Here is a 21075-nt window from a genome sequence, read left to right as displayed (position 1 = left end):
TGTTACACAAATTTGTCAATAAATAAACTCAATCAAAGAAAATTTGTTTTGTAATTCTTTGGAATAGTTGGAATGTAAAAGTTTTTATAAATCTTCTTTAGAACTAACATAAATCTTGAGAAATGAAAAATCAACAGGTGAAAAATTATATTGACATTACCAGTTTTGAGGCATCTACTTTTGACTTTTCAAGTTTTTATTATGATTCCACTCCTTGTCTTTTTTAAAACAAATGAAGAAATAGCGAGATAAAATGGTAGAAAGTACTGAAATTTCAATAAAATTCGAATGTGCTGACTGTCAATGAATGATAAAATCTTTCTTAAGTATGTTTCAAATGCAAACATTTTAATTTAATGAAACAATTTAGGGTAGGAATTCCATTTCACTAACAATACAATTAAAGAAAAACTGAAATACGACCTTCAGAATAATTTAATGCAAGGAAGAAAACCGCTTTTGACATCTGTAGTAATTTTCATAGAAATTTAATTGAAAAGTTGGCAGTAGTTCGAGTTCGAAAACATAAAAATACTATTAATAATAAGTGGTTTAAAACTGATTTTCGGTTCAAATACTTTGACAAAAAATAAGGAAAATGATTTCAAAACTAATTTCATCAACAAAAAATATTGTCAACTAAAATTATGAATTGCAAACTTTTCGAATTGTTTTTTTTTTCTATTTTAAAAGTGATTATTTAGACTTTAGACTTAAAATCACAAAAATTCATACTTAAGCAATAAACATAACGGTTAAACACATTAAATTCCAAAAAAAAATAAGATTCCTAAATTTCCATTACTTACAATTCTTTTCAGCTTTCTTTTTAAACAAATTTTAAATTTGTCAAGCTTCTCTAAGACCACATATAATTCTCAAAAAGGTCCAATTAATTCTCTTCAAATCAAATCAAATGGGGTGGCGCAACAGTCCGTTGTGAACCAGGGCCTAGTGGCTTACAACTCTCAACCATTCCTGTGTGCGAGTACTGTTGTCAGGAATGGAAGGGACCTACAATTTTAGGCCGAATCCGAACGGCTAGTTTGAGAAAGCACTTTTTCATGACAAGAATTACTCTTGAAGGATTTGTCAATTCCTCGCAAGATTAATTAAGGTGGCACAGGCAGGAATTGAACCCAAGACCCCTTGCATGACAGTCCAACGCACTAACCATCATGCCACGGGTACTAATTAATTCTCTTAGTTAGAATTAATAAGAACTTTCCTGGTTGGAAAAAAAATCACATTTTTGGCAGATATAAAAATGAAGCATTTGACAGATGATAAAATGACGATGGCTACAATGTAACATTTCTGTCAATTTGACGTTACAATTTGGCATTTTGAATAAAATTGTGAGTCCGACTTAATTCCTGTCCGTTTTCAATCACCACCAACAACAGAGATACAAGTCAAAATAGTCACAAAAAGACTTAGGGACCAAAGTAAATAACTGAAGTCAGGCTGTTCTATGTCTTATTGTTAATGTTTAATTTCTCAGAGTCGGAGTTATTGAATTTCTATAATTTTGCAATCTTAACAGTATTGTAAAAATACATTCTATATTAGAATTTGACTATTTGTAGTTGTAAATTGATATTCATATTTAAAATTAAACGGTTTAATTGAATTTCCTTTAAGAAATGAAATCATTCAGCAAAAAAAAAACTTCCCAATGGATGAATAAGAACGCTTTTGGATATTTTTTAAAAAGCTTTATGTGTCCAGACCAATGGGATTTGTTTAGTGAAAACTTTGTATATGAATATAAAAGGTAAAAACTTAGTATATGTATCATTGGATATGTTTTCCAATAGAAAAATATGTTGAAAAGAAAGCTTAAAGCTCATAAGCTCAAGAAATTTGAAACAAAACGTCAAACAATTTGATATTCAAACCGGAACTACTATTTCTTGAGCTTTTATGGGTTTACACAAAACAAATACTATTCTATGTTCATCAACCACTTTTGTGTCAGCTAAAAATTTAAATCAGTTCTTTAAGAGTGCTCATAACAACATTTTGACATTTCTCGACGTTTCAAGGTGCATAGAGTCGAATCAAAAGTGAGATGTCTGTGCGTCCATAGCTCAAGATACAGTAGAGATATTGACTTCAAATAAATTTTGTTATAAAAATTATAATGCACAAAGAGATCTTAAAAAAGGATGGGTGTTTTTTACCAAAGCAATTTCAAAAAAGGTGAAATTTTGGTTAAACCAAAATATCTCACGATACTTTGACTTGAATTAAATTAAATTCTAATTATTTTAAAATGATACCAAAGAGGTATTTTTTGGAAAAAATTCCAATTATTTAATTAAAATAAAAAAAAAAAAATTAAAAAAATGGCTGGGATGTGACCCACAATGATAACTTCCCTCCCATCCCGTCTGCCGATTCGGCTTGCTTAAAAGTTTGAAGGTTTTCGTGTTGGGCTAAAAAATATGTCACTTGATTTATGCTTAAAAATGTTTAAATTACCAACAACATTTTTCATATAAAGAAATAGTTTAGTTTAAAAATATAGTTTTGTTTAATAGATTTTTAGTCGAAAACAAACTTTTACCAATTTTAGTAGCATTTTTGAATTTTAAACAATTTGGATGAATGAAATAAATTTAAGAGATATCAAGAACCGAACATCAATTTTTACCAATTTTGCTTAATATTTTTTGTAGATTTTATTTTTTTATGAAAAAATGGATTGTTGGATTTTTATACAAAAACTACTGAATATCGAGAACAATATTTAAAAAAAAAGTTTGAAAACAATAATTTGAACTTTGGAAAAGTTATTTGAGTCGGAAGTGAATTTTTACTACGATTTCGTATTGTTTTTTTTTTTTGTGTAGGATTTATTTGTTTGTAAAATAAAACTGTCAATTAGATGTTTCTCAAAATTTTACTGAATGTTGACAACAATATTTTTAAAAGGATAAAAGTGCTTTAAAGCCAACATCTCTAGGGTTTGAAAAGATATTTGAGTAGGTTTTTAATTTTTGTAAAAAAAATGCCCATTTTATATTCTTAAAGTTTTACCAGATGTTAAAAACAATATTTTTCGTTGCACAAAATTGTTTTTTATTCGTTACATTTTCAAGGTGACAAATTTAAAGAAATAAACAGACACGCAATTTCCTTGAGAGCCCTTTCTGCATCCGTCTGCGTTATTATCTGTATAACAAGATTTATTTAAAGTCGATATCTCTTATGGTTCTTGAGCTATGGACGATGAAAATAACGTCACAAACGTACGGACGTACGGATGAACGAATGTTCGTACACAAGCACGCACAGACATCTTTCTAAAAATCTTTTATTTAAACCCTAGGGACCTTGAAACGTCGAGAAATGTTAAAATTTTCAATTCGACAAACCGAATATTTGTCACTTCTAATATTTTACGAACAAAAAATGATTTTATTGAAATTACAGCCTTTTTATAAAAAATAAAAACCCAATCAAAACATTACTAAAAGTTGGTAAAATTGATTTTTATCAACTTCAAACTTATTTTTTTTGCACGGAAAAAAATGTTTTCGACATTTAGGAATTCATTGTTGTTATACAAATACAACAGTCAGTATTGTATATAAGAAATGTAAACTTTTAAGATATGTTACTAAAATTGACATAAATTGGTATTCGGCTAAAAATCTTGTTAACAAAAATAGATTTTGAAATCAAACTATTTCATTATATGCAAAATATTGTTGATAAATTTAAGGATTTTTTAGAATTATTCAACTGAAAACTTTTTTAACAAAACACGAAAACCTATAAACGTTTTAAGCAAGTCAAATCGACAGGCGGGATGGGAAGTTATCTCTAAAGGTCATCCCAGCCTATTTTTTCTTTATTAAAAAGAAATCATAGAATTTGTAGATTTTTTTTTAATTCTTTCATTAAAAAAAAACGTTTGTCAACTTTACCATGTGACAGCTGTCACTTCCGACAGATTAACTTCCATCATATGACCAAAAATAACAGCACTTCATTTCAAAATTTTTTGTCAAAATTTGAAGATTCGAATCTTCTTAGAAACGATCCGAATGATATTTTTATAAAATTTTCTCTAAAATGTTGATTTTACTTGGCTTCTGGCAATATAAAAAATATATTTTTTGTGCTGCATAAAACCTTTATTTTTGTATTTATTTTCGTCAATCATATATTAAGAAACGATATCCATTTAAAATCCCTTGTTTGAAAGGCAATAACAATAAATGATGCAGAAAGGAATACACAAAGTAATTTAAAGAAAATATCTAAGAACCATAAATATCTCTCGAACCAATATTAATTTTGACTTGATATTGAATGGACATAATTCATCCAAAAAAATTGTATGCATCAAAGAGTTACGTTGTTTAAAAATAAAATGCACAACTGGGTCCCACGAAATTTCTCCTGTATGCAAAGAGTCTGTTTAAAAAAGTACCTATATAAGATTTAAAAATATAAATGTAAAATAAGTTTATCTCCAAAAGATATAAATGCCATTTGATTTGTCAAAAAAACTGCGCGATTCATCCCAAGACACAACTCATCCTATCACATTTCATCCCGGAAATGAAAAATACCTGTAAGCATACTTAACGAAAACAATTTTTTGTGTATTCAACTAGTTCGTTAAAAGCTTTTTCCTTATAATAGCTTTATTTTAGTTTAATATTAGAAGAACCAGGATGGAAAGTAAATTATCCGAAGATAAGAAAGAGGAAGAAAATGTATGTTTAAATTGTAAAGCGATCGCCTATTGGCTGTGTAGTTAAGCAGGTGTCTAAAACGTATAAGGAAGGGTTACATTTAATACAGCAAAAGTAATTAAAAAAAACTATTTTAAGATTCAACATTTTTGCAGAAAAATAAGTTTGTCTTCAAAAATTGAAATGCCATTTTATAAATCAAAAAGCCATTGACTTAATTTCTTTTTTTTTAAATCATTAGAGCGGTTTTTTGTTTAAATAAATTTTTATAAATAAAATTTTTCTATTTTGTTCTTAAAATATTTTTGGTGATCGAAATATACGCTTGACCCGTTTTTGAAATATAGAATTTTGAAAAAAAAATCAATAATTTTTTAAAAATCCAAACAATACAAAATTTCACTTTTCATAATTAAATATTGTTAAGGCAATTATAAGAGTTTATTCGAAAAAAAAATATTGAAATCATTTTATAAGTTGCTGAGAAAATTAAAAAACAAAATAAAGGTTCTACGAGCGGTACATATTTCCAAAAAAATGTTTTTCTTATTAAAAGAAGCCAAGTTAAAATATACTATTTAAGAGAAAAATTAAAAAAAAATATATAGGTTTGTTTTTGCTAAAATTCGGATTTTAGTTTTTTGACTGATAGTTTCGAACTTTAAAAAAAAAATTAAAAACACTTAACTCGAATCTGTTCAAAACTTTAACTTACAAGTTTGCACGCAATTGACCTAATGGTTAAGGCTGTATAGGACGTGGACCAACAGGATGAACGGACGAATTCGCGGGATCCACTTTTCTTGACTTCTCTATCATCGTAATATCATGTTTGATTAATATCTCGAGTTTGAAATTTTGCACAGATGCAAAACTTGCCATATAGTTCTATATGACGCAAATAAAAACAAAAATAACTGCTTCAAGTTTGCAAAAATTAGTTTTAGACTAAAAATTTCGGAAACAGAAACAGATATTTAAATCACTTATCTGTCATATGCAAAATATTGTTACTGACTTTTAGTTGATTTTTGAGAAAAATCCAATTGATAGCTTTTGTATACAAACCACGAAAATCTTCAAAAACAACTTAAAGCTATTAAAAACGGTTTGCGACTCAAATTATAATGACAACAAAGAAAGATTTTGACTTCAAACTTTCTTTGTCAACACAGAATGGTGTAAATAATATATTATTAAAGTTTGTGAAAAATCTAAAGATGGGAACGGGTGAAAAATTATTAGTGTGGGTCACATCCCAGCCTCTTTCAATTATTTTCGTATCATCACTTAAACCAAAAGCGTCGAGAATAATAACATTTGAGTGTGTAACCCCTTTCAATAAACGTGTACTTGAAACAGTTAAACTTCTGAATTTGAACGATGTCAAGTTTGTTCCACACAAAATTTGGTTGATTCACTCACAACTAACTTATTTTATTATTTTTTTTAACATTATTATTCGTCTCTATTGGAAACAATCCCTTATATGCAATAATTCCACAGATTTTTACTAACCAAACAATATACAAAAACGAGTGTTTTCATATAAAGAGGTTTCATCATCAATAAACAATTAACTCTCCTCTCAAAAACGTGATCAAACCTTGAATGTTGGTTGAATGATTGAAGTAGGCTTAAACCATTGCAACCATCATAAAAGCAATTCAATGGAAAAACCAAACCATTTATGTCAGTATCAAACTCTTATACTCGTAATACGTTACCATGTTTTGATTACACTGGAATTACCTGTCATTCTTTTGGGCCAACAACCCAACAAACATCCTATGTCGGTTTAATGGTGAAATATACTTTGTACACATTTTCTCTCTGTTGTAACGGTAACATCATCAAACCGATGGTTGTTACTATTGACAACAAAGAGTATTGATAGCATAACGGTAGATCATAGAACGTAGTACGTTTGTAGGTAAGGTAGGTTTACAAAGCCGCCATCACCCACTATCAAAAAAACCCTAAACCTATATAACCTAACCGTGTACTGGGTTATTTAATTTTCGAAGGATTTTGATTCATAATTTTCGATTGATTTGAAAATCCCAAATTCATGGTGCGCTTAATTACAAAATTTCAAAGTGGTTCAACACAACAAGGAGTGAAAAATTTTCAAAGAGTATCACGAAGCACGATTCTTTTGGTTGAGGTTGGGGGTTGGGTTTCGAATTGGATGGGATTTGGGTTTGAGTTGGGTGTTTGTTTATTTTTATTGTGTGGTGCCACATGTGTCATGATAACAAGGAATTTCAATATTTAAATAAAATTCAGTTTTTTTTTTTGAAAAATTCTCAATCTCCTAGGTTTTCGGTGGTGAATTGAATTTCTGTATAAAATGTGGGTGCGACTCAAGAATGTTACCTAAATAAAGGTAGGAACATATCCAAAGATATGCACAACTGGCTTAGAAAAAAACTTACACCCCATAATGTCCTTCTACGTTTGCAGATGTGTTTATAAGGTAAACACATGTTTTTATATTAAATATATTTGTAAAAAAAACAAACAAACTAAAACACAAAACACGCATTTTCATTCGGGATATGTTTTGTGTACATTTTTATTTTAATGGCCAGAATCGAAAACAATATAAAATATAATTTGCCTTAAGCTATACCAAAATGTATGTTTATGTTTTAACTTATTTGTTTTTTGGTTAATTTTATTTGTGTGTTAGTCAAGTCTTGATGTCGTTGGTTGATTTTAAATTTTCAATCCAAAGCACAAACAATTTTATATATATGCAGTCTCCAAAAAGAGGACTTTTAGGTTTTGGCAATCAATTTTTATTTACTTACATTTTTATTTGATTTTAAGGAGAAAATCTCGTAAAGGATTTCTATTTTAAGAACACCCAATAATAAGGTAAAAGAAATTTGTTTCAATTCAATATTAATGTGTTTTTTTTCGAGAGTCAATAAATTTGTTAAATTGATGAAAATATGTAGGTAGGCTCGATTATGTGAACCCTAATCTTAAAGTTATTCATTATTAAGAGAAATACAGAAATGGGCATTTTTAGAATGACAAAAAGGAAGTTAAAATAGGTTTCCAAAGAAAAAGATGGTACTTGACAAAGAAAGATATGCCAAACTTATTTTTAGAGGAAAATAAAGGCTTTTTCCCATAATACGTTCATTTTAAACAACCCTCTTTTAAGGCAGCTGTTACTTTTGAAGCTGTCATATTTGAAATTTGAGAATTGAAAACTAGACTTTTACTATTTGAAACGTTCTATAAACATAACAAAATGATCTGTGGAATATGTTTCTTTAAAAATTAGGACTATTTTTAACACAAAAGCTATATTAATAAACAGAACTGTTGCATTAAAGGCTGGGAGTGTTCCAACACTATGAAACCACATGATCTAAGAGCCAGTTGACATCGTCACCTCGTGAGATAACAAGGCCATTGAATTTATGGCAACTTCATCTTGAACCCATATATCGTTCATATCCATATCTTCCAATTCGGGTTATAAAAAGTTTGTTATCATCTCACGATAACCGGGATCGTTTTGAAAAAAAACACTGCCCGATGACGCCACCAGCCCATAAACCGCACGAAACAGTCACTCTCTGTGTGTGTATTGTTTTTTTTGACGATTACCAGTTTATCATTCGCCCAAATGCAAAAATTCTGCTTTATGACGAGTCCACTGAGGTAAAAATGTGCCTCACCACTGAATATTATTTTTAACTTCCCATAGGAAGTTATTGTAATGGGTCCGATTTGTCAAATTGAAAATTTTGACATTTCTCGATGTTTCAAGGTCCCTAGAGTCGAAATAAAAGATTTTTAGAAAGATGTATGTGCGTGCGTCCGTACGTCCGTACGTTCGCGACGTTTTTAACGTTGTCCATAGCTCAAGAACCAGAAGGGATATCGATTTCAAATACATTTTGTTGTACAGATAATAAGGCAGAAAGATGCAGAAAGGGCTCTCAAGAAAATTGTGTGGGTGGTTTTTTACCATAGCAGTTTGAAAAAAAGTTGAAAATTTTGGTTAACCCTAAATATTTTACGAACAAAAAACGCTAGATACTTAAATTAAATTTTATATAATATATTGTAACGTGATATTAAAGAAATATATTTTTTGAAAAAAATCCATTTAACGGTTTTTTGTATATATCAAAAAATTTTTCACCTTCAAAATTGTACGACTTAAATACGATTTCATCTCCAACACAATTTTGTGTAACGAAGAATAATGTTTTTGACATCTGATAAAATTTTGAGAAAAATCGAATTGACAGTTTTCTTATAAAAAATAAAAATCGAAAAAAAATATTACTCAAAGTTCGTAAAAATTGAATATCGATTCAAATATCTTTTTAAAAACTTGAAATTTAGACTTCAAACTTATTTGAACATTCTGAAAAATGTTGAGAAAAATCGAATCGACAGTTTTTTTTTACAAAAAATAAAAACTTAGCTCTGCAGCTAAAAATAATTAAAAAACGCCCTTAAGATCATCCAGATTAATCTGAAGCACTCTAAGTGTGCCTCAGATAATCTGAGAATTTTCCGTAGGGAGGAAAACTTCGACATTGGCGTTACCCAAGAACCGTGGATAAACGAGGCCTCTAAGACAACCAATACGACCTCTTTTATAAAACCGCAGATCAAGACCAAGGTAATCCCAGAACTTGTATTTTAGCTAAGAAACATTTAAAAGTTTAATTATGTCCAAATTTTAGCACTCCCGATCTGACAGTTGTCAGATTTGAATAAGAATACACAGGGTTTGCAGTTGGCTTTTTTTTACTCTGCCCATAATGCACCATCACCTCCGGAGGAATTGTGCAAAATCATAACCGAAGCTAGCATCAAAAAGGCAAACCTTCTGATCGGAGGCGACGCAAATGCTTGGCATACCCTTTGGGGAAGTTCTGTGCTCAACGAACGAGGTGAGTATTTTTTTGATTTTATTATTGAAAATAATATGACCATTTGTAACTTTTGTACTCCCACTTTCGTCTTTCCGAGCTCGGAAAATTACGATGGATGGGAGGATGTGCTTGATGTTACTTTAGTAAACAACCGTAATTTATTAGTGGAGAATTGGACTGTTTCCCCTTTCAATTCGTTTTCGGATCACAAGTGGATTCTTTTCTAAATTAATTTAGAGTCAAAAAAGCCTCCGAATTACAGAAATCCCAAAAGAACTGACTGGACGAAATTCAGTCACATTTCTAATTCCAAACTAAGCAACTTACCGAATCTCACTAAATCGATAGGAGACCTTGAATCAAAGTTTGAAACTTGTATAAGTAAAGCTTTTAGAGTCTCTTGCCCAGTTAAATATAGCCGTAAAACCCTTTGTTCTTGGTTGAATGAAGAGCTGTCCAGTCTTAGGAAAATGACGAGAACAATTTTCAATAACTGCCATAAACATAGGTTTTACCAACCGTATAAAGACTCTCTTAAAATTTACAAGCAAGTCCTGTTATCAGCCAAAAGACAAGGCTGAAGAGAATACTGTCAATCAATCGAAGACATAAAGGCATCCGCAAGGCTCAGCAAAATTTTATCGAAGGAAGACTGTAATCCTTCATTTCTAAAAAAGCCTGATGGAACCTGGACAGCCTCTTCAACCGAATCTCTTGAGCTACTGATGAAGACACACTTTCCGGGTTGCGAGAGTGATAACCCCGAATCGCTTAAAACCACAGAATTAAACGTAGCTCATGTGGGGCAAGTCAATTCCGTTATAACCAGAGAAAATATTTTGTGGGCCATCAATACTTTTTCTCCATATAAATCCCCAGACATGGATGGCATACTGCCAGTTATGCTTCAAAAGTTGCATGATGTGGCAGCTCCATGGCTGGAACAAATTTTCAAAAGAAACAGGTCAAAGTAGTTTTTATCCCGAAAGTGGGTAGGCGAGGTCACGAATCCGCGAAGGATTTCAGACCAATAAGCTTAACATCTTTTGTGCTTAAAACCTTGAAGCGCATTCTTGATTACCATATTAGAGAAATCCTAGTTGGACGACCTCTCGAAAGTTCTCAGCATACTTATCAAAGAACATAGACCTAATATTTTTTCTCAATGCGACAAAATGGCTCTAGCATAATCACTATAAACCTTCTCTATAAATTTTTCCCTTTCTATCACAGGTAAAACGAGTTTTTGGTATCAAAACGGCGCAATACAGCGCTAATTGGATCTCAGGCTAGGTTGCCTTGAGATTGCCATTTCTACCTACCTAAAACTTTAAGATGGCACAGGCAGGGATTGAACCCAAGACCTCTAGCATGACAGTCCAACGTACTTTTTTTTTTTTTTTTTTTTTTAATTCATTTTTATTAGTTCATTCTTAAACCTATCTTAAAGCTAGACAAAAATTCATAAAACTAGCCTATTTATCCATAACTTACACCTAACTTAATGGTCCCATACGGACACTCTAAGCTAAACTATAACACTAATTACTAATGCCTTTCGGCCTTAAGATCTATTTTACTTCAATTTAAATTTTATTTGTTTTGTTTTAATTAGAAAATTTTGAAAAAACTAATATCAATAACCTTTTTTATGGGATCATGACGAAATCTAGAATGCCAAAAATCTCGAATGCCGAAAATCTCGAAAATAAAAAAAAATTATCTAGAACGCAAAAATCCCGAATCCGTAAAAATCCAGAATTAACAAAAATCTCGAAAGACTCTATCTAGAAAAAAATCTAGAAAAAAAATAAAAATTCGAGATAGAAAAAAATCTCGAAAAAAAAATAAGAATTCCAAATTTTTTTTGTTACAGTTAAAACTCAATAAAAAACAAATACATCAGTTTCAAAAATTAAATGGGGTGGCGCAATTCCTCGCAAGAGGCAGTACCTGCGAAAATTATTTTTTTTAAATTAAGATGGCACAGGCAGGGATTGAACCCAAGACCCCTTGCATGACAGCCAACGCACTAACCATCATGACACGGGTACTACCCACCAAGGGTTTACCCAATATTTTATTTTCTGAGCAAGAAAAATAGTTGCAAACAATAAGAAAGGTGCATGTATAGCAATGTGTAATTGTATGATTGATAACTTTACTTGTCAACTTTAAGTTTGTTAAGGAGAAGTAAGTTATCCAGAATGCGTGTTTAAATTTTTGAGGCAATGTTTAAAATTCGCGCGAATTTTGAACATTGCCTCAAAAATTCAAACACACATTCTGGATTTTTGCATTCGAGATTTTATTTTTCTAGATTTTGACATTTCGAGATTTTATTTTCTAGATTTTTGTTTTCGAGATTTTTTCTATTCTAGATTTTTGTTTTCGAGATTTTCGTATTCGAGATTTTTACTTCTAGATAATTAATTTCTAGATATCGTGGTAGACCCCTTTTTTATTTATTTTTACTTACAAACTACTTAAATAAGGTCCTTAAATAAAACTTAAAACTAACTTTAACTACCTATTCTACCTATAAACTACTTAAAACTAGAACAACCACAGCAGCAAATCTAACTATCTAACATTTTTGTTTTTCATATTTTGTTGTCTATTTTTTTTTATTATTTTTTTTTTTTTTTTAATCCACGTTTTTTATTTTTTTTTTATTTTAATGTTTTTTTTTTTTTTTTTTTGTATTTTTTGTATTTTTTTTTTCTATTTCTTTTCGTGCCACCATGCCTATTCTACTTAAAACTAAACCCTAATACTATTAAACAAGTATGTAAGCCGGCCAAGGCTTAAAGCCCCATCCCGACTACCCACTATCAAGTGCCGATTGAAGCCACCAAAACTGGTTCTCCTGCTTCACCCTATCAGTTCGGTCCCGTTCGGACACAGCCCTACTGAACCGAAGGAGCTCTGCTCCACCTTGTGCCATGACGTCCCGATTGTACAGGAGTCGCCTATCCACGGTTCTTCGTCTGACGTGGTAGATTAACGGAACTGCCAATCTATCCTGTATCAGAACGCATTTGTCTAAAAAGAGGAATGCCTCTGGTGGAATGAACCCGCTCAAGCGTGCACTTTCAAAATACTCGTCGTTCGGATAGAACGCCCCGAAAATTAAATTGTTGGTCGAAGACATAGCTCTTGCAATGTGACCTCGAACGAGTTTTATCACGAAATTGTCAATTCTGTTGATTCGAGCCCCGTTGTATAGGACCTCGTTGGAATAGTAATGCACATAAGAAGATTCGGCTGTTCGATATAAGCCGGTACAGCGTCGTAAACACTGCCGCTCGAACACCCGAAACTTCTCCATCTGAGAAGGGGCAACGCCGAACCACACAGGACAACCATAAACGATCATTGGCCGTATGAGGGCCATGTAGCAAATTACCTTCACTCTGGGGTCAAGCCGACTGCTAAAAAACAGCCGTTTCGTCAGAGCAAAGGCTCCTCTGGCCCTGGTCAGAGCAGCATTTATATGTCTGTCGAAATATAAATACTGATCTAACCAGATACCGAGGTACTTCACTACACTTTTGCTCGCTAATGGCCGCCCATGAAGATCAACGATGACCATCTTGCGCCAATTCTTGCACGTATCCCTCGTGGCCCTAGCCAACGGAGTCCGGAACAGAATTGTCTCTGACTTCTGGACATTTATTTTCAGTTTCCAGTCGTCGCAATATCGCTGAATCTTGTCGAAATCACGCTGCAAGAGAATTCTAATAACCTCAACCTTTCGGGCCGTTCTGTACGCAATTAGATCGTCGGCGTACGCAATTGCCTTTGTAAGACTACCTATCAGATCGCTGGTGTAAATGCTGAAGAGAATCGGCGAATTCACCGCTCCCTGTTGAAGACCATTTTTAATTGAGAATGTTGTGGTAGAAGTTACATTGCCACTTTTGACAACAAACTTTCTACCGTTAAGCATATCATAAAGTATATACAACAATGGCTTGCTTATGCCAAGCCTGCTCAGTTTAAGGTAAAGACCCTCTAACCATACGGTGTCAAAAGCCTTTTCCAAATCAACCAGAACAGCACCTGTGCATTGTTGTTTTGATTTATTCCATTGGATATCAGAAACGAGTTTAGACGCAGCATGAATTGTGTCATGACCCGCCTTGAACCCGAACTGTTTATCCGGAATTATTTTGTTGTCCGCAGCCTACTTAGTCAGAGCCCTATTGATGATTTTTTCGAAAACTTTGCTGATGCTCTGAAGAAGACTTATCGACCGAAGATTTGACGGGTTGGAGTTGTCCTTTCCCTTTTTCGGGAGAGGATGAACCACAGCGGTCTTAAAATGCGCTGGATAATATGCATTTTTCAGTGCATTATTGAAGAGCGTGGTGTATATGTCAATTGCTTCCATCGGTAAATGTCTTAGTACAACGTTGGATATACCATCGACACCTGCTGATTTTTTGTTTTTTATTGAATTGAAGATGAGCTGAAGCTGAACCTTCGTCACTAACAAGGGACTTGGTCCCGTTTGCTCGGCGATTATGGCATTTGCCAAGGAATCGTCATTGAACCGCATGAAACCGCAGTTCTCAGATCGCCATTGTGTCATATCATTTCGAAGGTAAAAGTGATTAAGTAGGGCTCTGTTCTCCAGGTCGTGGTTGGGGCGAATGCTAACATTCACCATGTACACTTGCTGCAGCTCCCAACGCCTCCACTTTTTCCTTCGGATCTTCAATTATATAAAAGTCATCGTCAAAGATGGCTTCTTCTGGATCTATTTGCGCTGTCATGAGTACGTCTCTGTTTTCTTCGGTTCTTTGGAGTTTCAGACTCGGAAGGTCATTGTCGTTCTTTTTTCTGAATATCTTGTTGATTTTAGGGAACATACTAGGGTCGCTCGAATTAACTGACCGGATCTTGCGGTCCCAGTACTTGTTAATTGATAGCCTGTAGTTCTCCTTAATCAACAGATTGACATTTTTTATTGACGACTTCAGTGTCCTAACCTCCAGGTCGTGTGGGTCTGTAAGTCGTCTGTACAAGTTTTTGAGTCTTGTCAGTAAGCCACTCTTGTGCTTTCGCAGTGCGTCAATTGTCGCGTTTCTGTAAGCGTCCATTTGGTCCCGTTCTCTGTACTTTGGGATTGTCCGTTCCATCGTTCGTTTTATTGTTTCGTCCATCTGTTGTAAATGTTGGTCAATTTCTGTATTTGTCAGGTTTCTGTTGTTTGGTGGGGCTATGTCACTCGAACGAAGTTCTCTCGCTAAGGCGTTGGTGAAACGAGGCCAACGCATCTTACTGTAATTGTAAGAGTGCGTTGCAACGTATTCCTCCAACTCCACGCGTTCGTTCGGAATCTGCATTACAGCAGCCAGTCCGCAATGATCACTGTCGTACTCGACTGTCTGTAAGCAGTTTCGAGAATGATTACCAACTTTGTCTGTTACTGTCAGTCTAGTGTCGTACAGCAAAAGATCCAGAAATGAGCCGCTTCTTGGATACGATGGCTTTTCGGTAGCCAGCAGGTCGACGCCATATTCAACGCTTTAAAGATTCATCAAATTAAAAAGATGATTACCTCTGGGATTACTATGTTGATTTCCCCAATCTTCATGTTTTGCGTTTAAATCACCGGCCAAGATGAAATAGTTTTCTTCCAAGCTCAGTTTCAGTTCCCTAAAAAGAATCTCGAGTTCTGAAGCAAAGTAAGTAACCTGCGGAGCTCCAGCCGCATAAGCCGCAATCATATACATCCGCTTCCCTTGAGTGAGAGAGATGCATACAACGCAAACTTCTAGCGTCTTGAGCTTTCGCAATTCATTGTTGTGTATGACTTTATAATTAATGCCTTTTCGTATAAAGAAGACATACCTGTTTAATGTCCTGTATGTCAACCTTATGGGTCCTTATTGGTGGTATTTTTTCTTTGTTAGGCTGTGGTTGTTTCTGGTGTTGCTGCTGCTGCTGCTGTTGCTGCTGCTGTTGCTGCTGCTGTTGCTGCTGCTGTTGCTGCTTCTGCGGCTTTTGTTGCTGTTTCTGCTGCTGCTGCCTTGCTTGTAGCTCTTGTTGTTGCTGCTGCTTGGCCTTACTCGAGGTAGATGGGCCCTCAGGCATTGGGCCTGTCACTGCTGGTAAAGTCTTTATTTTTTGCTCCGCTCCAGTGATTTTGGTAGCGGGCTTTGGTTGTTGCTGCTGTGGTTGTTGTTGCTGTCTTGTTTCAGGCTTTTTTTGCTTCGCCTGTTGCTGCTGTTGTTGTTGTAGGAGCCGTTGTGCTTGTTTGTCCTCCTTCTCAGCTGCCTCTTTTTGTCGGCGCGCTTCAATTTTGTTTCTTAGGGCACTGAGAAGGGGCTCCATCTCCTCCTTCAGCTTTTTTAGCTGGTCCTCGTAGGCATCTATTTGCTGCTTTTTTGCCTGCAGCACTTGTGCCAGCTCCACCTCATCGGCTTCGTTGTCGTTGGGGGCTTCAGTCACCTTCATCTCCCTTTCCTTAGGCTGCTCTGGCGGCGCTAGGCTTGAGAACCTATTTTTATTTTTATTTGTAGGCGACCTATAGTGCCCCTCTCCACCTTCGGAAACGTAGTCGATGTCACCGTCTGACGACTCGCTTTGTGACGTCATCTCATGTTGCTTTTTTTGCTGCACGCCTTGTCGCATCGCTCCGCGCTTAGCAGCATTGTTCCTTTCCACAAGGTTAGGCTTGAGTTTTCTCTTAACATTTGTTGTTGTTAATTGACTATCAGACTGGTGGCCTGATGATGTTGCGGTGAATTTGTGTACCGCTGATGGCACCACATTGGCATCACCTGATGAATTCCGCTCCTTCTCCATTTGCTTTTTTTTCCAATCAATAAAATCTACGATTTCTCGATTGTGAAAAAAAGCTTCTATATTTTTGGTGCGCTCCGCCCGGGATTCGAACCCACGGCCCTTGGTATTGTGTTCGGACGCCACTTTTTTTTTTTTTTTTTTTTAAATTCATTTTTATTAATTCATTCTTAAACCTATCTTAAAGCTAGACAAAAATTCATAAAACTAGCCTAATTATCCATAACTTACAACTAACTTAATGGTCCCATACGGACACTCTAAGTTAAACTATAACACTTAAAACTAATGACTTTCGGCCCTAAGATCTATTTTACTTCATTTTAATTTTATTTATTTTGTATTTATTAGAAAATTATGAGAAAAAACTAATATCAAGGTCCTTTTTTATTTTTACTTAAAAAACTACTTAAATAAGGTCCTTAAATAAAACTTAAAACTAACTTAAACTACCTATTCTACCTATAAACTACTTAAAACTAGAACAACCACAGCAGCAAATCTAACTATCTCACATTTTTGTTTTTCATATTTCGTTGTCTTTTTTTTTTATTTTTATTTATTTTTTTTTTTAATGTTTTTTAATGTGTTTTTTTTTTTAACTTTTTTTTTGTTTTTTTATTTTTTTTTTTAATTTTTTTTTTCGTGCCACCATGCCTATTCTACTTAAAACTAAACCCTAAACATAAAACAAGTATGTAAGCCGGCCAAGGCTTAAAACCCCATCCCGACTACCCAATATCAAGTGCTGATTGAAGCCACCAAAACTGGTTCTCCTGCTTCACCCTATCAGTTCGGTCCCGTTCGGACACAGCCCTACTGAACCGAAGGAGCTCTGCTCCGCCTTGTGCCATGACGTCCCGATTGTACAGGAGTCGCCTATCCACGGTTCTTCGTCTGACGTGGTAGATTAACGGAACTGCCAATCTATCCTGTATCGGACCGCATCTATCTAAAAAGAGGAATGCCTCTGGGGGAATGAAGCCGCTCAAGCGTGCACGCTTTCATTCTCGAAACTGCTTACAGACAGTCGAGTACGACAGTGATCATTGCGGACTGGCTGCTGTAATGCAGATTCCGAACGAACGCGTGGAGTTGGAGGAATACGTTGCAACGCACTCTTACAATTACAGTAAGATGCGTTGGCCTCGTTTCACCAACGCCTTAGCGAGAGAACTTCGTTCGAGTGACATAGCCCCACCAAACAACAGAAACCTGACAAATACAGAAATTGACCAACATTTACAACAGATGGACGAAACAATAAAACGAACGATGGAACGGACAATCCCAAAGTACAGAGAACGGGACCAAATGGACGCTTACAGAAACGCGACAATTGACGCACTGCGAAAGCACAAGAGTGGCTTACTGACAAGACTCAAAAACTTGTACAGACGACTTACAGACCCACACGACCTGGAGGTTAGGACACTGAAGTCGTCAATAAAAAATGTCAATCTGTTGATTAAGGAGAACTACAGGCTATCAATTAACAAGTACTGGGACCGCAAGATCCGGTCAGTTAATTCGAGCGACCCTAGTATGTTCCCTAAAATCAACAAGATATTCAGAAAAAAGAACGACAATGACCTTCCGAGTCTGAAACTCCAAAGAACCGAAGAAAACAGAGACGTACTCATGACAGCGCAAATAGATCCAGAAGAAGCCATCTTTGACGATGACTTTTATATAATTGAAGATCCGAAGGAAAAAGTGGAGGCGTTGGGAGCTGCAGCAAGTGTACATGGTGAATGTTAGCATTCGCCCCAACCACGACCTGGAGAACAGAGCCCTACTTAATCACTTTTACCTTCGAAATGATATGACACAATGGCGATCTGAGAACTGCGGTTTCATGCGGTTCAATGACGATTCCTTGGCAAATGCCATAATCGCCGAGCAAACGGGACCAAGTCCCTTGTTAGTGACGAAGGTTCAGCTTCAGCTCATCTTCAATTCAATAAAAAACAAAAAATCAGCAGGTGTCGATGGTATATCCAACGTTGTACTAAGACATTTACCGATGGAAGCAATTGACATATACACCACGCTCTTCAATAATGCACTGAAAAATGCATATTATCCAGCGCATTTTAAGACCGCTGTGGTTCATCCTCTCCCGAAAAAGGGAAAGGACAACTCCAACCCGTCAAATCTTCGGTCGATAAGTCTTCTTCAGAGCACCAGCAAAGTTTTCGAAAAAATCATCAATAGGGCTCTGACTAAGTAGGCTGCGGACAACAAAATAATTCCGGATAAACAGTTCGGGTTCAAGGCGGGTCATGACACAATTCATGCTGCGTCTAAACAAAGAGTAGAGATGATCTACCCTTTTGCCTTGCTCCTTTATCTGACTTTGCAGTCCTGTTAGTTGACCTTGAATGCTCAACAACAAGGCTACAATGTCAGGCTGCACCTCTGGTGCCTTAGGCACAGGGGCCTTTGGGGCAACCGTTGGTGGAGCCTGTCTCGTGTTCCCATTCCCTGACACCATTTGGGCGTAGGAAAATTTGGGATCTACGAATTTTTGTGTTGGAGCCTGTCGACTTTTTTCGGCTTTTTGACTGGCCTGTTTCTGTTTCATTTGTTGGACCTTAGGGCAACCCCTATAGTTAGCCGGGTGCCCTTGGTTTCCACAAAGGACACACTTGAGCAGGGTCAAATCCTCAACCCGCTCATTCCCCAGCTTGCATTCTCCTTCTTTGTGGGTTTCTCCGCACCTCACACAACGCAACTGCATATTGCAGTTGGCATTGGCATGGCCAAACCTCTGGCACATCGTACATTGTAGAATGTCGTCGTGCCTTTTTAATGTCTCCCAGCGTACAGTTTGATTGTCGAGAGATGTGATTCTCTAGACACTATTCAAACTGCTTTGGGGCGATAATGTTACGAGGAACATTGGCAGCCTATAACCCCCTCGTCTTGACTTCACCGTAGTGAAAGGCTTGACCCCGATAAAATCGAGATCGTCATTGGCTTTTTGGCGGAGCTCAGCTAAGAGCTCCTCCGGTTCCGTGCAGGAACTTATGCCCTTCAGAAGGACCGTCTTGAATTTTTCGCTCTTAGGCGTGTAGCTGAAGAACTCAGCTGTGGCCTCTTTTAGCAACTCTTTAACTAACTTGTATTCGGCCAGTGAAAAGCACTGGACCGAATAATTCTTTTCTTTTTCGTTCAGAATTTTAATGAGAAATTTCCCCATAGTGGCCGACTTACATACCTGTTTAATGTCCTGTATGTCAACCTTATGGGTCCTTATTGGTGGTATTTTTTCTTTGTTAGGCTGTGGTTGTTTCTGGTGTTGCTGCTGCTGCTGCTGTTGCTGCTGCTGTTGCTGCTGCTGTTGCTGCTGCTGTTGCTGCTTCTGCGGCTTTTGTTGCTGTTTCTGCTGCTGCTGCCTTGCTTGTAGCTCTTGTTGTTGCTGCTGCTTGGCCTTACTCGAGGTAGATGGGCCCTCAGGCATTGGGCCTGTCACTGCTGGTAAAGTCTTTATTTTTTGCTCCGCTCCAGTGATTTTGGTAGCGGGCTTTGGTTGTTGCTGCTGTGGTTGTTGTTGCTGTCTTGTTTCAGGCTTTTTTTGCTTCGCCTGTTGCTGCTGTTGTTGTTGTAGGAGCCGTTGTGCTTGTTTGTCCTCCTTCTCAGCTGCCTCTTTTTGTCGGCGCGCTTCAATTTTGTTTCTTAGGGCACTGAGAAGGGGCTCCATCTCCTCCTTCAGCTTTTTTAGCTGGTCCTCGTAGGCATCTATTTGCTGCTTTTTTGCCTGCAGCACTTGTGCCAGCTCCACCTCATCGGCTTCGTTGTCGTTGGGGGCTTCAGTCACCTTCATCTCCCTTTCCTTAGGCTGCTCTGGCGGCGCTAGGCTTGAGAACCTATTTTTATTTTTATTTGTAGGCGACCTATAGTGCCCCTCTCCACCTTCGGAAACGTAGTCGATGTCACCGTCTGACGACTCGCTTTGTGACGTCATCTCATGTTGCTTTTTTTGCTGCACGCCTTGTCGCATCGCTCCGCGCTTAGCAGCATTGTTCCTTTCCACAAGGTTAGGCTTGAGTTTTCTCTTAACATTTGTTGTTGTTAATTGACTATCAGACTGGTGGCCTGATGATGTTGCGGTGAATTTGTGTACCGCTGATGGCACCACATTGGCATCACCTGATGAATTCCGCTCCTTCTCCATTTGCTTTTTTTTCCAATCAATAAAATCTACGATTTCTCGATTGTGAAAAAAAGCTTCTATATTTTTGGTGCGCTCCGCCCGGGATTCGAACCCACGGCCCTTGGTATTGTGTTCGGACGCCACTTTTTTTTTTTTTTTTTTTTAAATTCATTTTTATTAATTCATTCTTAAACCTATCTTAAAGCTAGACAAAAATTCATAAAACTAGCCTAATTATCCATAACTTACAACTAACTTAATGGTCCCATACGGACACTCTAAGTTAAACTATAACACTTAAAACTAATGACTTTCGGCCCTAAGATCTATTTTACTTCATTTTAATTTTATTTATTTTGTATTTATTAGAAAATTATGAGAAAAAACTAATATCAAGGTCCTTTTTTATTTTTACTTAAAAAACTACTTAAATAAGGTCCTTAAATAAAACTTAAAACTAACTTAAACT

General features: G+C 35.7%; 1 protein-coding gene across 1 annotated transcript in view; it reads right to left on the bottom strand.

The window, feature by feature from the left end:
* Positions 1-20627, bottom strand: part of LOC129951610 (putative uncharacterized protein DDB_G0271606) — a 24788-nt gene extending 4161 nt beyond the window's left edge. The window contains exons 1-2 of the mRNA XM_056063854.1: positions 19854-20627; positions 15654-16453 (exon numbers count right to left, since the gene is read on the bottom strand). Coding sequence (XP_055919829.1) covers positions 15654-16453; positions 19854-20627 — 1574 coding nt within the window. The remainder of the gene's footprint in view (positions 1-15653; positions 16454-19853) is intronic.
* Positions 20628-21075: the final 448 nt, after the last annotated feature.

This window comes from Eupeodes corollae, chromosome 1 (assembly GCF_945859685.1).
Source record: "Eupeodes corollae chromosome 1, idEupCoro1.1, whole genome shotgun sequence".
In the NCBI taxonomy this organism is placed as follows: Eukaryota; Metazoa; Arthropoda; class Insecta; order Diptera; family Syrphidae; genus Eupeodes; species Eupeodes corollae.
This window is presented reverse-complemented; position numbering and strand designations above follow the sequence as displayed.